The 21,578-nt window shown below is 33.8% G+C and overlaps 2 protein-coding genes across 6 annotated transcripts in view; both read left to right on the top strand.

Moving 5' to 3' along the window:
- LOC106135063 (heparan sulfate 2-O-sulfotransferase pipe) overlaps positions 1-21,578 on the top strand; it is a 71,596-nt gene that overhangs the window by 6,136 nt on the left and 43,882 nt on the right. The gene's annotated exons all lie outside the window — the stretch shown is intronic.
- Positions 7,012-9,033, top strand: LOC132902277 (uncharacterized). 2 transcript variants are annotated; one of them, XM_060946707.1, is made up of 5 exons: positions 7,012-7,517; positions 7,622-7,799; positions 7,874-8,110; positions 8,277-8,448; positions 8,559-9,033. In XM_060946707.1, exons 3-5 carry the CDS (start codon positions 7,899-7,901, stop codon positions 8,820-8,822), a joined length of 648 nt encoding a protein of 215 aa, XP_060802690.1. In that variant the 5' UTR covers positions 7,012-7,517; positions 7,622-7,799; positions 7,874-7,898; the 3' UTR covers positions 8,823-9,033. The 2 variants fall into 2 exon arrangements, with proteins under 2 accessions (XP_060802690.1, XP_060802691.1); XM_060946708.1 differs by lacking the exons at positions 7,012-7,517; positions 7,622-7,799 and having other exon boundaries at positions 7,857-8,110.

The following is a 21,578-nucleotide window of genomic DNA, read 5'->3' as shown; positions in this document are numbered from 1 at the left end:
AGTTCCACTTGAAGGTATTATAGATTAGAGAATTTGTTTACTTATTTTTCTTTGTACACCTTTTTAATATTGAAACTAAAAAGTGAGTGAAGTCTTCTGATAATGCACTATTTTAGACCCATGTCTATGAGCCACATGCATGTTATAATGATATAATAGACGAGCCCGGCGACAACGACCGCGGCATGCGCAACTGGAGCATGAACGGCAATTTCTCGACCATGGATAAATTTTTGCAAAAACATGTTTTCACATTTGAAAAGATCACACGAACACGTGATCTCGTGGTTTTGATGAAAGCTTAATTACTGATGTTATCACATGTACCTACCGTCTGTTCCTACTTATCTTGTTGAAATGTTTGCCCTCAAATTCGATGTGAAATATGTAGGTGTACCTAACTTGTCATTAAATTTACTTAGCTTTTAATGTTGCCCAAGAGGCCCACGGCGTCAGTGGAAAGACATTCATCTCGTTGCAATTAGCGATTATAAAGTCAGTTAACCTTTCTTTTTCATTCGACAAATCTAGATACCTAAAAAATTTATTTCCGCCACACCAGCAAATAAGTTAATTGGTATTAATCTGCGTCTCGTCAGTAAAATACACAATTGTTGAGATGAAACACTGTATTTCTTAGAAAAGAAATGAGGAACTTGCACTGTGTTGCAAGAAAATCTTGGAGAGCATACTTCAGTACCTATATCGTTTTAAGATGAGACGTTTATAATTTTCATAACAAGTCTGAAGTAATCATATTATACTTTTGAAAAAAGAAGTTTAAGAAAAGAGAGATTATTTAATTTAAAGGGAGAACAAGTACTTATTTTAACTGCAATTAATTTAAAATTAACGTGATTTGAAAACTTGGTTTAGATTTCAATATTTAAAATCCTCTCTGACAAGTTTGTTAAGGTGGATGGGTGTCTGTCGCATGACTATTTTATGTAATAGTGTCGAAGTACAAGGTCTAGATGTGTATCGTAATAGGCTCTTCACAGTGCTACGCTTCACTTCCTACCCTCGAGCGGACATGCCCGCCATCGGCCAGCAACACAGAACATTGAAAACCCCCGTGCTAGTTTCGTTACTCTGTGGATAGTAACATTGCCTTTGCAAACGATGGCATTCCATAGCGTACATCTTTTGAAATCCCATTATTTTTTTAAATTGGCCTAAATTTGTACAAAATCTACCTTCCTAAAAGGCTAAGTGACAACCAAAAAACTGCGAATACGTGCTAAAATCTTTGAATAGACTATCGTTCAAGCACTTTATGAATGAAATCATTTAGAGTGAAACATAAAAACAGTTAGAAATGTAGGTAAATGTTCTTACAACAAGGATATAAGCTTAATTAGATATAAATTTTGTTAATTCATGTTACGTGATTGAGAATTGGTTTTTCTATTAAGCTCTATTATTTTGGATTTATTCTTGCTCCTTGGCTCTTTTCTTCTCTGTTAGAGCTCTAATTTCGAATTGTTTGAGGGAATAAATCGCACATACTAAAGAGCGTCGGTGGTCCAATCGGTATGGTGCCCGGTTAAAATGCGTGTGGCGCAAAAAGGCACAGGTTCGAATTCACATCGTGAGGAAACCTGCACATTCAGGCTAAGGGATGGGTAACCATGATCAATTTAATACAGGCAAGGTTCACCTGCAAAGGTTGCGGAGGTCAGACGGGAGTCGCTTCATGTAAAAACCTGACTCACCCAACACAGGATCCATGATCAAAAGCATACTCCGGGATCCTCTCTAGCGGTGAGGATGCAACCGGGACTAAAGCCAGGAGGAAGAAGACTGAATTGCACATACTGTGCAAATTTAGGTGCTGTTGTGGTATTTTCTTGTTCCTCGTGACAACGTCCCAAACTGTATATTAATGAGTCAGCAGTCCACGGTTGCTGAAATTGAATTTGGAAGCTTCGACTGCGTTTGTACTTAATGCGCATCATGTGGTATTTCAGCCAAAAAAATATTAGTCTTCGCATTTTAGTTGAGTAGTAGTTTGTTTCTATTCATGCTGGAGCTTATTTTGATAGTGTTATTACAGCGTATTTAAATACCAATCTTGATCTTTGAATTTTAATCAGTAACTTTTATATGATCATCTTTTTTCTTATAAAATCAGTTCCAGTTTCCATGGGAAATGGACTCACAGTTCACCTATTTTATACAAACTGTTGCAAAATTTGCTAGTACGTAGAGAGTTCTTTGTATTGTAAGTACCAAAAGATCGCTCACATTGTGGCAACCTGACAGGATTTTCTATTGTCAGTCGCAATAAGCTTGTTTCACCAAGGATTATTCTTTTGTAGCGCGCTCAGCAAAGCGAAACTCGCGAATTTGCGGACATAATCATGTTACGATGATGCATCTATTGTACAGAGATGGAAGAAAAATCGCATAAACTATGCGTTATTTTATTTCTGAAAATCCTGTTCTTTTTTCTTCTTATTCTAGAGGTAACTAAGAGGTTTTTATAAAAGAAAACAACTTAGTTTCCCGCGAAAGGTTCCAACCGCGTAGATACTTTTAAAAAATCGGTCTAGAGGTTTGTGACATATTTGGTAATATACAAAAATTTAGTCTTTTTCGATTTGTTTGATCTACTTTTGAATGCCATCAAGTTACATTGTCGGTGTCTTCCGTTTATAACTTGATGTGAAGTGAAGGAACGTAATAGTGTCCTTTGTTAAAACTCGTCGGCTTTCAAAATTAAATAACGAACAGTTAGATAATTTGTAGCGGGTCAGCGCCAACCTGCATGAGTCGAGTTTTTGTTAAGACTTACCGTTCATCTTCCGAACGCAATGTACTGTGTCTCTGATGTCTGTTTACGAGTAATCGTGAGATGTGGGTTCCAATCAGCTTTTGGGTCAACAAGAAATGTTATGACTTCCGTTCTGGTGCTCAAATTATCCAATATTATACACACGGTATTTCAAACAATTCTTTTAAAAATAAAGATCGGATAGTTTGACTGCTAGAAAGTTTAATATTATAGAATGATAAGAAAGTTTGTTAGTATAGAATGGCCGGTTTTCGTGCGCGCGCGCATGTTTCTCGTGGAGTCATGCGGGTTAATGACGTATATGAATGTAAATGTAAGTAAACAGATGTCAGTTGAATGTCAAGACCAAAATCAAGATTCAGAGCGCGCGGGGCGGCCGGCGTCGAAAGTATGACAGGACACGGTTTCCGTCGGAATGTCAACTTTTGCTTCCAAATGTAGGTAAATGGGGTACTTTGAGATATATTTATATGCTTACGGGCAATTCAAATGTCCCTTTAACGGTTTTAATTAATTTGAGTTGATATATATGTAAGTAGAACAACTGAGTTTTGGGTTCTTAGGTGCTGTTGGTCAATGGGATGTTATTTTCTATTAAAAATTAAGGCATAAAACCGAAATACAATCATCTTTTCATTAGTTTATAAATTTAATTAGTATATTTCTCAAAACTAAAGTACTTACTTAAACAAGATATATTTTGTTTTAAAAAACAGTTATCATTAAAAAGGAATAAGTAAAACAATTTTTTTTTCAAAAAAAATATTGTAGTGGTTTTTCGTATTTGCAAGATAAAGTTCATTTTGTGATTTTAAATTTAAGCATTTCATCATTTATTAGAGAAATTAATAAGATAATAAAATATGAAAATTCTCTGTTATATCTTCATTTCCTTGTCATAAATTTAACACATTGCATTTTATAATTACGTTCACAGAATACCTATGTGAGAAATGAATGTTATACATAATTTAATAGATGTGCGCTTCTATAATTCATAATCCAATATGGCTAAGGTACCCCTGCAAAGGTAGCGAAGGTCAGATGGTTTTATATTTATCCCCCATTTCAATGTTTTGTCAATATTTTATACGTAGGTACATACGTCGGTCACTTAGAATTTTATATATTATGTATGGATTTATTTTATTTTTGTTTTAGAATTTTCAAGATCATCAGTATTGAGATAAATTTCACCTGTACTAATCGTAGTCGAGTCTAGCATAAAATTGGAATAAATGAAGCGGCAATAGTAAGGCGTGTGCTCGTCTGTGGGTTAATGGTGGCTAAGATGTTGAAAAAAATTACATAGAAAATATGCTCAGAAATAAATAGAACGAAACAAAAATTGATTGGTCGAGGTCTAAAAAAAGGTACCTGCGTTTACTTCCCGTGAAAGTTGCGTTATCGAGAGCACAGAGTCGCGGATTCACTTAATGTATTGGAAAATTGCGCCGGCTTTGTTTGTCGGTCAATTTAAAAAAAAACCGATAGCTATTGTTAAATAAATTGAAGCCTTATAATTGACTAGATGCCTTTGTACTGCGCAAACTGTGCCGGTAGGTCGATCGGTTGTGGAGCAAAGAAGTGTTAAAGCAATTGGCTTTAGCGCTCGATCAGCGCGGATAAGTGGGCTAAGTTTATAATAATGATAAAACAAAAACAAAATTATATACAATTCATTAGCGATTGAATCTCCTGGCCTCGGTCGTTATAAAGGAAAGCATTAAAATGCTTTCCTTTATAACGACCTAAAGGTCATTATAATTATACCTAGTTAAGATCTATAATTGAAGGAAAAAAGAGAAACGATTAATAGAATGCGGCTTTATATCTCAAGCCAGTAATAAAACTCCAGTCCAGTCTCTCAGCTATTAGTTTGACAGTCGAGAGAATCGCGTGCTTGATCCTATCGCTATGAAAGAGAGCCTAACTCCATATCAATATTAAGATCTTACAAAAGTGAAAATATCAGATACCTGTAAAACAGTAGGTATAAAATTAATTTTATCGATTAAATTATCAATTCTCTAAATGAAGACGAGAATATTAAGATATTTCGACATTAAATTGAGACACATTTCGGACTGTTTCCAACTTTAAGTATTATTGTAAAGTTTAATGTTATGTAGCTTATTGTGAGGTTGAGGCTGATTTGAAGCATCTATGATAAATGATATTTAAAAGGACTGAACGATGACAATGATGAACGAACAAACAATGGCCGTCCTCGATACGAATCACTTGCTGCCATCACAGTGTCGCATTACAACGATCTTATAACACTGACACATATTTAAGATAACAGTGCAACATTGGCACGCTGCGGAACCGCGGATGCACCATTCGGAACGCCCTTCGCAATATTGCACCATAATCTAATGCAGCAACGTTCAAATCAGCTGATCTACATCGATAAGAATACCGCGACACAAGATCTAACTCTAAGGGCGTGGACCCATGTCTACGGTGCGGCGCCGTTTGCCGTGCAACGGTACGGCACCGCCGCCGGCAGATGGCGCGGCGCCGTGCCGCGCCACGGCGTCGTGTACCGGCACGTACACGCTCAGCACTTATACCAAAATTAGTTTTGGCTTGTTATGGACCGCAAAAGACGTATCCTGCTCCTGTTGCTGTTAAGACGTCGACGAATGAAGAAAAAACGAAATCAAAGAAAATATTGGGTAAATCCATACCTTTCTATAATGAACCATGATGGAGATCATTTTAAGAGGAAATATGAAGCGTTGAAAATATGTGGTGATGACAAATTTTACGAATATTTTAGAATGTCTATATCAAGTTTTGAAGAACTGCTAACCAAAATAGCGCCTCGTATACAGAAGAAATACGTGTTCAGGAAACCTGTTGGGCCCATGGAAATGCTAGGCTTAACTATAAGGTAAAAAAAAGAAATTTATTTCAACTTATTTACATATTCTAATCATAGAAATATTTTCTTTGATGTATTCATACGTATGTATTAGCTAGGTCTGTGTTTTGTGTCAATCCGCCAAGCCTTTTAAAATTGCTAACTCGTCAAGTGGTCCTTTTTGCAGAATTTAAATAAAACAATCAAGTTCACGCATTTAAACAAATGTATATTTTTTACTTCTTTTCGCAACCATAATATTGTAATCTTTGTATCAATAACAATCAAACAAAAAAAAATCAACAAAGAAGAAAATCAATAAAAAAACCGTTTTCTTACAAAATTATAATATAAATCAGTAATAATGTAATCTTTTTCGTATTTATTATGATTTAAGAAAAATCGTATTCGGATTCCAGTGTATCTGTGGTATTAGACATGATGTCTTCCAAAGTTGAGACTGGTGATGTTTCGCGACGATTTATACTAATTGGGTTTGATGAATTACAAGCTGTTTGATAGTTAGTTTCATAAGACATTGTAGCTTGTGGTTGTTGGGCAGTTTGGTTATAGTTAGCGTCGTAAGATGTTGCTGTCTGGTACCCGCTATATGACTGGAATGGTGATTGATGGAAATCTGTTAAAATCTTTAAAACCCCGCTTTGAAATAGCAAGGTCTGGTGGTCATTTAACTTGTTGAGAGACGGTAAAATGGCTTTAAAAAATGACAGGTGTCGATTTTCAGAAGCAGCTAAAGTTTCGACGATTTGCTTCTCAAATTCATCGCAACTTGGTTTTCGTTTTAGCGTAGTTTTTCTGTAGGGTTGATATCTTGACCTTGTGTTCGGAGTTTGAGATTCTTCTTCTATACTATCTTCAGTTAAATTTGGTGCATTTTTTTGTAAAAACATGAGTTGTCTATACAAATGATATTCTTTTTTATACGTTTAGCACCAGCTCCAGATTTCTTTGAAAGTTCTACCTTCTTTGTATATTTGAAAAAATTATCCTTAATGTTAGTCCATTTTTTTATGACGTCATTACCTGTAACAATCGTTATAAAAATAGAACTGATAATAAAATTGCTTTTATAATGGTCTGTAAAATTTTAAGAAATGTTTCTTTTGCAGATTTTTGGCAACAGGGAATTCATTCAGAGATATGGAATTCACAGATTATCGTGGAAAATCTACAATAGGGAAGATGCAAATATGATATTTATGAAAATTTTACGTATAAAATGTTAAAAAAATATAAAAGAAGAACTTCTTCAACGTTTTTATTTTAAATTATGTTGATTTTTAGTAATTATTACGAATTAAAATTACGTTAAACGAAACGCATTTCAAAACACCAATCAGCGTTCAGTGACGTCACTCGTGCTGTGTCAACTTTTAGAAGTTAACTTTGCGATTAATAGGCAGTAGTGCTTTATTTACGTATTATTTACGTTTTTAATAAAAATGGAAGTTAGATTTAATAAAACAGATTCCAAAAATTTACCAAAAAAAAATTTTTTGTCGTGAGTGCAGAGTTTTCAAGTGTAGAAATGAAAGGCACTAAATTAGTACGGTATGCATGAATGTTTTTAAACGTTGTTTGCATTTTATTCAGCAATTTCTAAACATAGCAGTTATAATTTAGCTCAACGAGAGAATCTTACGGCGATAACGCAATCGGTTATGTGCAAATTAAAAGAGATGGAGATGGATTAATTATGTACAGTGAAAAGTCGAGTTACTCCAGAGCACAAAGTACGAAAAGAAGGTTATCGTGTTACAGCTGTAATAAATGAAGCACAAAGCTTAGTTCTGTTCTGCCAATGCGAAGATTGTGCAGCTTCTGCAGGTCAAGTATTACGACATTAATGAATAATTAAACTGTTCATAAAGAAGATTATTTTAAATGCTATGAGGTATTTATTATCATGACTAAAACTTTATCATATACAGGTGGGTGCAAGCATGCTGCTGCACTATTGCTATGGTGCACAGAAGGTCTGAGCAGCCTCTAATTACGTCCGTCACATGCTATTGGAAGAAGTCGAAATTATCTATATGTGCTTCTGGAAAATCTGTCATAAAAGCCAAAGAAATGGGTCAAGTTTCAGTCAATCACAGTTTCTCTCAAGTAAGCAGCTTTTTTATTTAAAAAGATTGAAAAGAAATTAAATGTGTGTTACAATAATAACTGCATATTTTTAGGTGGATATTTTATAAGAATTTGTAGATGCTGTCAATAAAAAAGATTGTCAGGGAAGTATTCTTCGCTACTTTCAATAAGACAAGCATTCATAAGGTGTGTTCAAGCTTGATTGGAAAGTTGGACTCTCCAGAATCATTTCTTGAAGCATTATCAAAGCAAATGACCACTGATAATATAAATATGGTATTTTCCACCACCAAACATCAAAGTGATTCACCAATGTGGTTTGAGTTGAGGTAAGTAGTAAGACTTCTAACTTAGTTTTGTTTATTGTATTTATCACTAAAATACCATGAATAAAAAAAATATTTTGACAAAATAAACTCATTATCATACTCACATAACATAAACTTGATTGGCATATTAGCTGTACTTATATAAGTTTATTTTTCTATTTTACAGGTACGGCAGAATTACTGGCTCAACTCTTTATGAAGCCGCTCACTGTAGAACTATAAATGGTTCCCTTCTGAACGCAATTATGGGAGAACATTCAAAATTTACTTCCATTGCGATGAGTAGAGGGAAAATACTAGAAAAAAAAGTTCTCAAAGTAGTAAGCAAGAAAGAAAAGGTAAGTTCGGTGGTTTTTGTTTGTTTGAATATTATGAATAAAAGAAATTTGTAATGTTTGGTTCAAGGCTTTTGTAGTACATAATTCATATTTTTGTTTCTGCAATTCAGATTGAAATTGAAGAAGCTGGACTACTTCTTAATGCCGAGTATCCTATTTTTGGAGCAACACCTGACGGGCTTACTGAAAATTATACAATAGAAGTCAAATATCCTTCAACCGAAGCTGCCATACTTTCCTATGTGAAATACAATAAAATAACACCAAAATGTTGTGTGCCGTATGATAACAGCATTGTATCTGTAATGAATATTGCAAAGAAATTCTCGATAGATGCTGTATTTCCGAAATTAAAAGATATATATAATATATAAGCACATTTTTTTGTTTTTCAAATATTTCATAAATTTATTAAATAAAACTATGCTTCGAAAATATTGTTTTTTATTCAATTTTAATTAAAGGTGATTAACAAGTGCACAACAAATGATTATACTATAGTCTATTTGGGGTATGAGAAAATGATCTACACAGGCATTTAGAAACTTTGTTAAAGTAGATGGACACATAGGCACAAAACATGAATCAACACGACTTTTTATCCGAATTTTTTCGGTATTATGTCTTGTAATCACTTGATGTGGATGGATATTCCATTTTAAATTATTACAAAAAACTTAGTGGAAAGTCGAGAAAACTTGCAATTTATGATAATCAACCAGTGTTTCCACTATAAAAATTTTCTTTCCCCATGCCTCAATTCCGATTTCCCCTTTTCAGAACTTTTTTCCCCTCAAAAATTATTTTGCTGTAGTTTTGGCACTTTTGTTGTAACTAAAAGTTTAATTTTTAAATATATTTTTTATAAATATATACGGGACAAATTACACTGATTGAGTTAGCCTCGAAGTAAGTTCGAGACTGTGTTACGAGATACTAACTCAACGATACTTTGTATATTTTATAATAAATACTTATATAGATAAACATCCAAGACCCAAACCAATCAGAAAAAGTTCTTTTCTCATCATGCCCTGACCGGGATTCGAACCCGGGACCTCTGGTGTCACAGACAGGCGTACTACCGCTGCGCCAAAGAGGCCGTCGATATAATTTTATATATAATAAAAATTAATATATGATTACCTAAAATTTCCCCTCTTATAGTATTTCCCCTTTTTCTTCCCCTCTGGACCCTGATTACCCCTTAAAAGGGGAATTTCCCCTCATTGTGGAAACACTGTAATCAACGAAGGCAAGCACGACCAGTGTCAGACACGTGTGACGTCATTGGAAGTGTAGGTCCGTTTTGGCGCGAAAATTTAAACGATCAGTTTAAAGCCGCATTTTTTTACGATAAATTAGATTGTTTCAATTTTTTTAATATGTTAAGACCTATTTTACATGGAATTCTTTAAAATGAAATCAAAACTAAAATTATTGCATGTTCCCTTTGGAAAAATTGTACGAGATGTTTGTCGTGCTATATGGGACATTCTTTTAAGTGAAAGTATACCGAAAATATCCGAAGAGCGAATTGAAAAAATAGCTAAGGATTTTGACGTAAAAACAAATTTCCCGAATTGCATGGGGGCATTGGACGGGAAACACATCCGAATATGTAGTCCTGCCCACAGTGGGTCCCTTTTTTTTAACTATAAAAGTTTTAACTCTATAGTCTTGCTGGCACTGGTGGATTCTAAGTATAGATTTGTATATGTTGATATAGGATCGTATGGAAAGGAATGTGATTCCACCATTTTCCACAATTCAAAACTATACGAATTATTATTGCAAAATCGACTTCCCATACCAGCGCCAAAGCCTTTACCGGGGCTCCAAAATTCAGTTCCCTATGTTTTTATCGCTGATGAAGGCCTACCGTTACTTAACAATCTAATTCGTCCATACCCAGGGAAGCATCTCAGAGAAGAACAAAGGGTTTTCAACTATCGTTTGAGTCGAGCAAGAAGATATGTCGAGTGTGCTTTTGGTATTTTCGCAAATAAATGGCGAGTATTTCATCGGCCCTTAAATGTTCAATATAATTTTGCGACCGACATTATCAAAGCATGTTGTGTTTTACACAATTTTGTTGTAAGTCGAGATGGAGTTAGAAAATCAGAGGAGTTATATATTGACGACTGTTTTTTGAACCTTCCACAAACAGCAGATGACGTTTCCTTAACAAATCCTGTCAATATAAGAGACGAATTTTGTAAATACTTTAATAGTGATGTCGGTGCGCTTAGTTGGCAACTAAGCAAAATATAACTAAAGTTGGGTCACGGATCGAACCCACCAAATGTATTGAGTGTGTGTAAATGGCAAGTTCATAATAATACTAAGCATTAATGCATTGATTTCACTTTGATGTTTATTGTATTCACTTTATTAAGTTAAAAAGATAAATAAATAGGTAGGTATATACTCACCGAGTTTCGTTTTTTCTTTATTGTCCATGCTGTCGAATGATGGAAAAATATTTAGGCAGACATCTTTCCACCCTTCTGTTTTTAAATTTTTATTCTTATAATCCTCCTTTGACTTGTCCCAGAGAACGGGACGTGCTTCCACTAGTGAAATCAAAAAGTCTAAATCTAAATCGTCCGCCATTTTATGCAAAAAAAATTACCACGTGCGCACTATGCAACTGACAACACAATAATGAGCACGTCGGTACACGACGCCGTGGCGCGGCACGGCGCCGCGCCATCTGCCGGCGGCGGTGCCGTACCGTTGCACGGCAAACGGCGCCGCACCGTAGACATGGGTCCACGCCCTAACATATTAAGGTGCGGTTTCCCGCAAATCCTGTAGCCCCAGTTTTTAAAGAGCGCATTGTTTATTCTAATTACTACATCGTTTCACATGCGACTGTATATCGACCATGTAATTAAGACAGTTAGGTTTAAAATCGCTAGTCGTGTGTTAATTGGAGCGTATTGTGCGTGCTCGAGGTGCATCGGAAGGTTGCATTAGACTTCATTAGAGGATACCTCAACTCGTCACTTCGCGATAAAAACTTGAAGACAAACGTCTATTATCTAAACTGCTGAGTATTTTAATTAAATGCATTTGTCTATTTCAATGACTATCCCACGAGTTGTATGGGAAATATGGCGGATATAGAAGTTGTTTATAGCTGTGGGTCGTTGTCGGTGATTAAAGAAACAACTGTGCTGTGACAAAGGTTCATGAATTATGAATTACACAAAAGGAAGAAGACGAATCCTATTGAAAAAATACTTACTGTCAGGAGAATAACATACATACATATGTACCATCATGCCTGCTTCCCATTGGGGTAGGCAAAGACTATATATAATATATATCTCGTGAAATTTCTTGTAAAGGGGGAGAATTAATCTTAGTCAAAAGTTACTGCCAAATTAATTTTATGCCTGTTCGACTGCTTATCGAATAAACATGATCCGTGAAACGCGGGCTTTCTCAATGTCAAGATTAAGAGCTGGCATTGGTTGGGACGCTGTCGGCCAATAATGATAGTAATAAAAGCCTTTGATGTCGCTCTAATGTCCGCATTACAACAAAAGACGAGACGATTATCGAGTTTCAGAGAAAAACAAAGCAGATTGCGGTTAGAAATTTAAATGTTTAGACCCAATGATTTGGGTAAGTGATTTTCAATTGACGTTAGATTCGGCCTCAATAATCTACTTTATTTACTTTAGTTTCTATCTAATAAACTGTTTACATGTACCGAAATGAATTTTATTGTCAATTTTATTGTTTTAATATTGTCTAAGTTAAAACGATGACTTTTGTCATGTTTTTATTCTGCTCCAAACGAGATACGCGTTGATGTCTTTTATATGAAGTAAATATTTAATTCATTTATTGTATGTTTTGGTGTCATCTTGTATCAATTCTAGACTTTTGTCAAGTGGTTCATTTCTGTGTTAATTCCCACTGAAATTAAATTCTCTGGCCTAAATTAAATTTAAAAGGTTTAGTAACTTTGAGTTTATTCAATACAAATATATGTATATCGTGAGTCGTGAAATGTATAGAATAGAACCTAGTTCTTTTTGAAGACACTTGTTAACAGCCATTATGTATGAAGACAGCTATCAAAATTTCAATTTAATAAACCTTGCTTATAATAAAGCCGCAAGAACAAGGTCGAAGAAGTACCTTCATATTTAATTTAAACGACTGTTGCACGCTAACTAACATTGCAAGGTAAGAGAAAAAAAATGCAAGAAAAGTATAAAAATAATTAAAAATATCTTTTATTAGCGAAGACCAACCCGTAATGTATTTCTCTTAATAGCCATATAAAACTGCATTTAATAGCAATTAAACAGATGTATTATTAGCAAAGTTTAGTGTGTATAATAATAGTATAGTAGTTTAAAGCCTAATGTGTGCATAGAAGTGAATAGAGTTCTTCATATAACTAACTGTAGCACTAACTTTATAGCAAATAGCCCTTCCATATTATTTTACTATATTTATTTAAAGAATTTGATAATTACCATTTTCCAAAAAGATCCGTTAAGTTTTTTAAAGTATCTTAAATATTTCATTCTTAAAAATATTTCATTCTTAAAAATATTATTATAAGTAACTGTGTCGTTTCAAAATTTTTATTTATATCCCTTCGTAGGCACGGTAGTTGACTTTTTGAGAATTTCTTTTAATTCTCTTCGGTTGTAAAAGATAAGTTTTTTTGCATACACTTTTTATAGCATAGGAGATATTGTTATGTTTTTTTTGCAGTATCCCAATATTTTAATTCGTAGTTTGTATTATTCAGGCACCTATAACAATTTACATAATGTCAAAATAAATCTATTCACGGGGATCTAACCCTTTATTTAAATTTCTAAGGGATGAACGTTACTAATACTTTTCGTAATATAACCTTAAAGAAATAGGGGAAAATCCAAATGTAATTTAGAAGTCAAATGCTTTAAACAGCAATATTCTGAAATATTACACAATGTCGGACGGATGGAAGGAAACGCAATACATACGATTCGCTACAATTATGCATGTTGGGTGTCATTCATAAATTTTGTTTAATACATACCTACAATCATGCCTTCATCCGAGATAGAGATACACTTGACATGATCCTTGCTTACTTCTCTCACATTTATCACTCTCTTCATGCGAGCTTGTGTTCAACACAAGTTTCTTAACACTTTGTTTTTTTCGTACTTATCTATACTAATATTATAAAGCTGAAGAGTTTGTTTGTTTGTTTGTTTGTTTGAACGCGCTTATCTCAGGAACTACTGGTTCGAATTGAAAAATCTTTTTGCGTTGAATAGACCATTTATCGAGACAGGCTTTAGCTTTTCAAGGGCTTCAATGATGCCCAAAATAACTATTCCACGCGGATGAAGTCGCGGGCACAGCTAGTTACAATATAACTTAAAAAGACTTCATAAAATTGTAACTCACAATTTGTACTTTAAGTATTTGTACTTTGACTTCAGCCACTGTTCATAGCACACTGTAAGGTCCTTTCTTCTCCTGGCAACAAACTCAGTTACATCCCAACCTCTCTCATAATTAAACTTTCCTCCTGTAAGGAATTTAAATTTAATTAGTTAGTATACCTTTTGAGAATAAATAAAGATATTATTTTAAAAGCCTTATTTACAAATTTCAAATATTCATTTTCATGTAGAAAACGTGCTTACATCTACGTAACGTTTAGATCATTAGATTCTAATGGCGCGATTATTAGTTGCGTGTGCGCTGCTTTTGGTATGTCAGTCTGTCACGCGCAGCGAAAGTAACTTGCAGATATCAATAAGATATATTCTAATTCGGAAATATGAACAGTGATATATGGAACTAGTTTTGCAACTTTTCATTACTGTTTTATCTTTAATATGTCGCTTTTTGAACGGGTAAAACTGTAGTTTTATTACCTGGACGAATTATGTCGATACATAGAATATTTGATGTTCCTCAATGTTGGAGTCCTCAGGCACGTTTATTTAGATATATTATTTTAATAGGTACAGTTTAATGACCAATAAATCTTTCTCCTTTTTAATATCAATGTAGATGGGGACATTTAGATTCCTCAAACAAACAAACTTTTATAACAAAATTGTTGCATAAGCGATTTTGAAAATAGTTAACAAGAAAAATAAAAACCAAAAAATTTTGATAAAAGATTTTATTCATGAAAGTTTATTTATCTAATTCAATTTATTTGTTTTAGGAAACAAATGTCGATAAAATTAAAATTAGTTACATAAAACAAAAACAAATAAATACATTATTATTAATTTAACACCTAACAGTCCATTAACTACGACGTCGTCCTACGGCATATTGAATTACGGAAATATGTCATGGAATTTGTCTTGTGACGATTTACAACTAGCAAACTACATTTCTGTAGACTATAAATTCTTCTGACTGACTGAATCTGAAGCTATTTGTCACCCAGTATTGTTGTGGGTGTGTTTTGAATTATGAATTTTGAATTTGAATTTTGAATTGTGGAGTACGGAAAAAGACAGGGTTTAATTTAAGTGGGCAGTGCTATAGGCGAAAGTAGTTCATAAATTAAAAAAAAACTGTTAACCCATTATCAAGATTTGTTTTGTGACAGTTTATAATTGGCAATTTCTCAGTCGAAACAAGATTTCTGTACAGTAGACTATAAATTCGTCTAGCTAGCTGAGTGAATCTGAAGGCAGTTGTCACCCAGTTGTGTTGTGGGACTCTTCGTAATTAGGTATGGTTTGTCGTCCAGTAGGGATGTCACTCGTATAAATAGCCAATTAAGTTGTCCCGGGAGCGTTCGTGTTGATCGCCCGACGAGATTTCTCTAGAACTGGCGTTTGGTTTTTACTTTTATTCCTATTTACCTGAAATTCCTATTCCAATATTTCTAAGAATGTGCTCTGTGAATGATTATTATAAATACATTATTTATAATTTATTATTGTGAAATAAACATGGAGACGGCGAACAACGTGGGTTTTATTTTCTTAAACCTATACATTCAAGAACAGCCCGTAACATTTGTATTTTGCAAATGTAAAGTTATTGTTATTAGGTTTTATATAATTAACGCTGTATAATTAAAAAGATTTTATAAGTCTCATTAAATTCAATAAGCACATTGTTCGGTTTTACTATAAAGTGTTATTCTGGTGTTAGCATGTACATACTTATAGGTAATAACTATTTTAGTTCAACCAAGAGTGAATCGAAAGCTTTCTACAAATTGAAAAGAGTAATTAGTTTCAAAGAATAGATAGTAATGTACATGTTACATAATACTGAATTAGTGGGTGTACTCCTACTTGTGGTTTGAAGACCACCCAAGATTAGCTCTAAGCTAAAGAAGTGTAGCTTTTAAAACAATGTTATAATTTTGTATGAGTTATTATAACTTAATTGTAATAAAGTTATCATAAATATTTATAAAAAATCCACAAGCCTATTTAAAGCTGATAAAGTTATGGTTAGTGTAGTAATTACTTAAGTACATGTACATATTAGGTATACCTAACGAAATGGTATCAAGTCATAGGTAGACAGCAATTTTAATGATTGCACGTTTATGTGAACTTTTGGTATAAGTTATAAAGAATAAATAACATCAATTTAATTAATAAATAACAGCATCCATACATATGTAAACAAAAAAATATATTTTCGCCCCAAGTTGTTTGGCAGAAACAAATAAACAAACAGATTAAGGTATTTAAGAAAGCTTCTACATTCACAAAACAATACAGACAAGTCGACCTCTTACTGTGATATCGGTGCATTCGATTGCTTTCATAGGAAAAGCCCAGCGGGGCGCCGAGATCTTCTGATATATCGATCATAGCGGAAAAAATAATATTGGTATAGCTATTGATGATTATTCATTTTTAGTAGTCAGTCAAACCTTTTGTCTTTTCTTTTGAAAAGCTCATATGTTATTTTTCAATAGGTATCCTAAACTTAAAATCATAAATCCAAAAGCACTATTTAGATATCAAACGCAGAGCTTGTTGAAAGAGAGTTGTGTAGGTATATTGATGTAATTAAAAAAGTATAAGCAAAGATCGTGGCAAGTGGAAAAATACTCTGTCTTCCCCTCTGGGAAAGGCGTTTTTTTATGTTTGTATGTTGAAAATGTTAATTAATTTGATGGATATTTTTATAATTATATATAGCATGAATTACGCCACGAAATATTTATTTCGAGCTTCCTCAGTCGTAATAAACCAGAATCTAAGTAGATCTAGCAAATAAATATTCAGGTTTAATCAGGTTTACTGGACAGCCAATAGGATGGTAAAGATATCGTGAGCAGCACATTAAAATCGCGGGACGCGATGAAAGATAATCAAGCTGATTTTATGGGCGAATAAAATAGAAACACTAATCTTTCAAATGAAGCCTAAAGGCATTTTTGCAATTTATACAGATTTAGATTCCACTAGAAATACGTTTATTAAATAAAAAGTAATGAAAAAAAGTATTTTTAATTCTGTAGATATATATTATTTTTTTTCGCAACAAAATTGTTTAGCAGTTTCTGTCTTACACGCTACTTATGATAACAATCGGCACAAACATTATCTTAAGTATTACTTAACATTGGTTTTTTAATTTATATCCAACAAAAACTATGACCACTCAACATCTCACCACAAGGAAATAACACTCATTTCCTTTGACATGTTTGCTTTTTGCTCTTTATGATAATAAATTGATTATAACAGTAATAAAGACATCACAAAATTTATAAAAAAATATTATTAAATTCGAGCTTTGCGACTACTGGCCCTGTTTATTCCGTAAGGGATAAAAACGTGTTATATGGATAAGCTTTCCATACATCGATACCTGAAAAAAAAAACACCGGGCCACATGTTTTTATACAGGTGCCTTTCAAGTTTCAACTTATCTTTCCCATAGAAATCGGAATAATACATGATACTTTAAATGACATATTGTATTTGAAACTATATGATATGATCAGCTATGAAGCTGTCACATAAAAGTCAGAATTGAGTTTTAATATGAAAACTTTATAGTTACTGATGTTGGTGGTAATTACTACCAGTGCGATGACATATTCATTCTACTTTTATATTTTGCCTATAGTCTTACTAGAGCCCGCGGTACCACCCGTGAAAGGAAAATCGGGCTAAAATTCGTTACCGTGGGAGTTTCGGCAAATAATCTGTGTTTTTAAAGTGCACCGCTAGACCGTATATGGAACCTACATGTCTTATTTTAAATCAACTTAGCTATTTGGGCCGTCCGTTGATATGTCAAACAATCCGTCAGTGTTCTCTTTTATATATTAGATATTATTCTGAAATGTATGGTTTCGTCCGTGCTTCGGGCGTCATGTTCATCTAATTTGTAGCCGCAATGTTATGACAGGTGATCTCTGATGAATATCATTTGGCAGTCGAGTGCTAGGGTTACCGACCATATGTCAAGAGATTGACTGATTATGTCAGGCCGTTATAGATACGGGGCTTATCTCGATTTTACATTGATTGGAAAACAATTACGTACAAAACATCAGAAGATCATACTATTCTGAATGCTTAATCGATTCTTTTGTTAATTTAAATGCTAACATGATAAGGAATGGTTATACTACTTTTGTTCAATTTTCTTTCGGGATTCTGTATTATCGGGTAAAAACTATCATGGTTTTGTTAATTTGATGTTGTGTCCCTTATTAATAAGAGGAAAATTCCACACACAGCCCTGGCTTTTTGCTGTTTTGCAAGAGTTTTACACATTCGCCCGCCATGTCACTGTCAATCGGCAAAAAAGCGTAATGGAACGAGACGGCCAGTCATTGCCGGCGATTAATTGCTTTTATATACTTTAATGGGTAAGGATCAGATCCAAAACGAATACGTAACGTTTTTTGTCACGTTCTTGGTTGCTAATAAGTATTTTTTTTGTGTATAACGCTTTTACTTAGAAAATACTACAAGTCCTTTTTCAGATATTGGAACTTTAGAAGTACGAGTAATACCGATGAGCTTGCATGAAAACAGTGATGTTTGTAGATAGTAAACTGAAAGACGCATTCCCCTTGGGAAATAAGCGTGATTATGTGCTTATTACCTTATAAGCGAGTGGAGTTTCAAGGAAGCACGTCACCTTTGGGTTGTATTGACTTACCCCACTCATTATTAAGTCGCATCAGAACTCTAAACTAATCCAGGGACGTATGAATTTCAGAATGTAACCTATTGCGAAGTTTATCATATGTTAAAATTATGTAAAGATAGATGCCGTGTGGTTCCCGGCACCAATAGGAAAAAGTATAGACTACTCCATCTCTTTCCCATGGATGTCGTAAAAGGCGACTAAGTGATAGGCTTATAAACTTGGGATTCTTCTTTTAGGCGACAGGTTAGCAACCTGTCACTTTTTAATTCTCAATTCTATCATTAAGCCAAACAGCTTAACGTGGCCTTTTTAAGACTGTTGACTCAGTTTTCTCCGCAAGGGATAAAGACATGATTATATGTATGTATGTATATAAAAATGCCTTTCACGCAGAATTGCTCATTGAAGTGTTCAAGAATGTTTTCAAAATAGCGAAACGACAGCGAAGTTACGTAAGATTGTTTAACTGCTTAAGCGTTTTTACTATACTCTACCATCGTAAATCACTTTTAAAAAAAAGAGTACGTAATATAACTTATTACGGTTTAAAAAACTGAGTTGTAAGCTCGGCAGCGATGTTCGTAATTATGATGAAGATATTTGTAAGGTTTAATAAAATTTGAAATATATTCTGCGTATATCTACAGATTTGAACTGAATTAAGAGCTAAAAAGTAAGTTAAGTTACAAAGAGACATTATAAATTACCCTAATCAGGCCGGTGGAATACATTTCTGCCTTTCTAGTATCAAAAAGATTTTAAGCGGGCGAGAGAGCAACATTCTAAAAGCAGAAATAGGCTCTGAATCTTAACACTTCCACTAAGTATATAGCCTTATTAACAAGACAATCGTCTTAATTTCCCTCTCTCTTTATCTTTGAGGTTCACCCTAGAGTAAGAGAAAGAGGTAAGATAAGACCTAAATCTTATCAACGTTCGTAAATTGATGACCAGCGTTGCCTAGCCTTTGTATCTTATGAGCAACGCTGTCTGCCCCGTAAGGGTATGTGTGAGTATGCAACATAACTTCCTGCTCTATCCTCGGCTAAAGTAATAATAAATATTTTTCCAAATGACGAAAAGAAGGTGTCATTAGCTGACGATAAAATGACTAATTATGTGTTTTATTCTTATCTTTTAACCTGTTATCTATGTTACGCCAGAGATGCAACCGCGTCTCCTTTGGATTAGTGCGAGTTTAACTTATATGACCCAGTTAAATATATTGCCTACGGAATTTAAGATACTTACGCAATGAAAAGTAGAATGTAATTGTAAATCATTTCGATTTTTCCTTAAATATCCGAAGTTATTCTTTTGCCCAACCAAATTTATAATAAGTAAAAAAATAAATTAATTGACTGACTCACATCAACGCACAGTCCAAACCGCTGGATCTAGAGATTTTAAATTTACCATGCATAGGTAAGACCTTTTTCGGAATTTTTGCCCTCTAGTAAAAAATATTAATCTAGCTACATATTATATAGATCTACTTATAAGCTTGTATTTTACTCACGTTTAAGATCCATTATAAGACACATGCGTTAAGAAATATAAATTAGAGTGGCAAAAAGTGTGAAACAACTTAATCTCAGTTTAAAATGAATCATCAGCGCCGTAGATATTACTTAAGAGACGTAATCTTGATTAATGCCAGCATGCCGTGTATAAACAAACATACATGGCATAAAAATAATAATATATTAGAGGTAATTAAACTAAAGCTACTATTAATATTAATAGCAGCCATTATTTGGATTTCTTATGCAGCCGGAGTTTCATCAAAAGATGTTGGAGAATCTATAAGCGTACGTATACGTAAGAAGATATTAAAAGTTTAAAATTAACTAACATTTGACTCGTGTTATTTTTGTTAAATTTCTCAAAATTTTTGTCGTTAACAACGTTTTTATCCATTCAGTAGTTTGTGTTCTTAGTTCAGTAGATTTCTTAAATTTCCTTTTGCATTTTCTCAGAAATACCAAACGAAAACCTACATTTTTCATATCTGCTTAATCTATACTTAACTTACCTGTTTAAGAAACTATTTAAAAATATGCCAACTGGATAGGATGTTTCTCAAATTAATTTATATGCTTTAAATTTATATAATAAAAAAACATGTATTGGAGAGTTGCTCAGTTAAAACAAATCAAGCGAGACGAGGCCATATAAAAAGAACAAGTGACTTCAAACATAATAAAATGGACTTGATTAATTTAAACAGCTTCCAGAGTAATTGAGTGTGGAAAGATAATATGAAGATATCAAATGAAGTGGTATAGGACGGGTGAAGTTTGCTTCTGATTGACCGAGAGTATAAAATAAAGAGGGTATAAATGTTGAAAGCTAAACGCAGCCTTTCAGTCTTCTCGAGAGTGTTTGCTCTGTCTGAGCCAACACTGTATCCGTCTCTCGTCTCTATCTAAGATCTCTTATGGTGAGGAAACCTGCACATGCAAATGAATGTGTAACAAAAGATCCAGTATAGGTTCGGTTCCCCTGCAAAGGTTGCGGAAAACAGGGGTCGCTTCGTATGAACCTAACTTACCCAATCCAGATTGATGGTCAGGTACCCCGGGCTCCTCTTTAGAGAATTAACAATGTAACCAAGACCAGCGCTCAAAGAGCAGAGAGTTTTTGCGACAGATTTGTGTGGTGTACTCGCATATGCCGCAGTATAGTTTTCTATTTACACGAAGTTAAATTAGGAATGATCAATCAAAATCTAGGTGTAACGATCCCTACACATAACACATATTACGTAGGGACAGCCCAAAATCAACCAAAAATATAATCAAACACAATTATTGTAAAGTTTTTTTATCGACATATGATTTTTTTGTAGTATCTGTACACTCGCTATTACGTACCATCATAACACAATAGATTAATCTGTTAGCTTCGCGCGTAACGCGGTCAGTGAAATGGAAAAAGGCAGTATAAAATACAACTGTATTTGGCGCAAACAGAACTTTTAA

This window comes from Amyelois transitella, chromosome 11 (genome assembly GCF_032362555.1).
Source record: "Amyelois transitella isolate CPQ chromosome 11, ilAmyTran1.1, whole genome shotgun sequence".
In the NCBI taxonomy this organism is placed as follows: Eukaryota; Metazoa; Arthropoda; class Insecta; order Lepidoptera; family Pyralidae; genus Amyelois; species Amyelois transitella.
Note: the sequence above shows the minus strand (reverse complement) of the source record. Positions and strands in the feature narration are given on the sequence as shown.

Bases quoted from the DNA above. Each gene is read 5' to 3' on its own strand.
- LOC132902277 (XM_060946707.1), top strand. From the start codon at position 7,899: ATGCTGTCAATAAAAAAGATTGTCAGGGAAGTATTCTTCGCTACTTTC. The intron at 8,111-8,276 runs GTAAGTAGTAAG...TCTATTTTACAG, and splicing joins CCAATGTGGTTTGAGTTGAG to GTACGGCAGAATTACTGGCT. The intron at 8,449-8,558 runs GTAAGTTCGGTG...TCTGCAATTCAG, and splicing joins TAGTAAGCAAGAAAGAAAAG to ATTGAAATTGAAGAAGCTGG.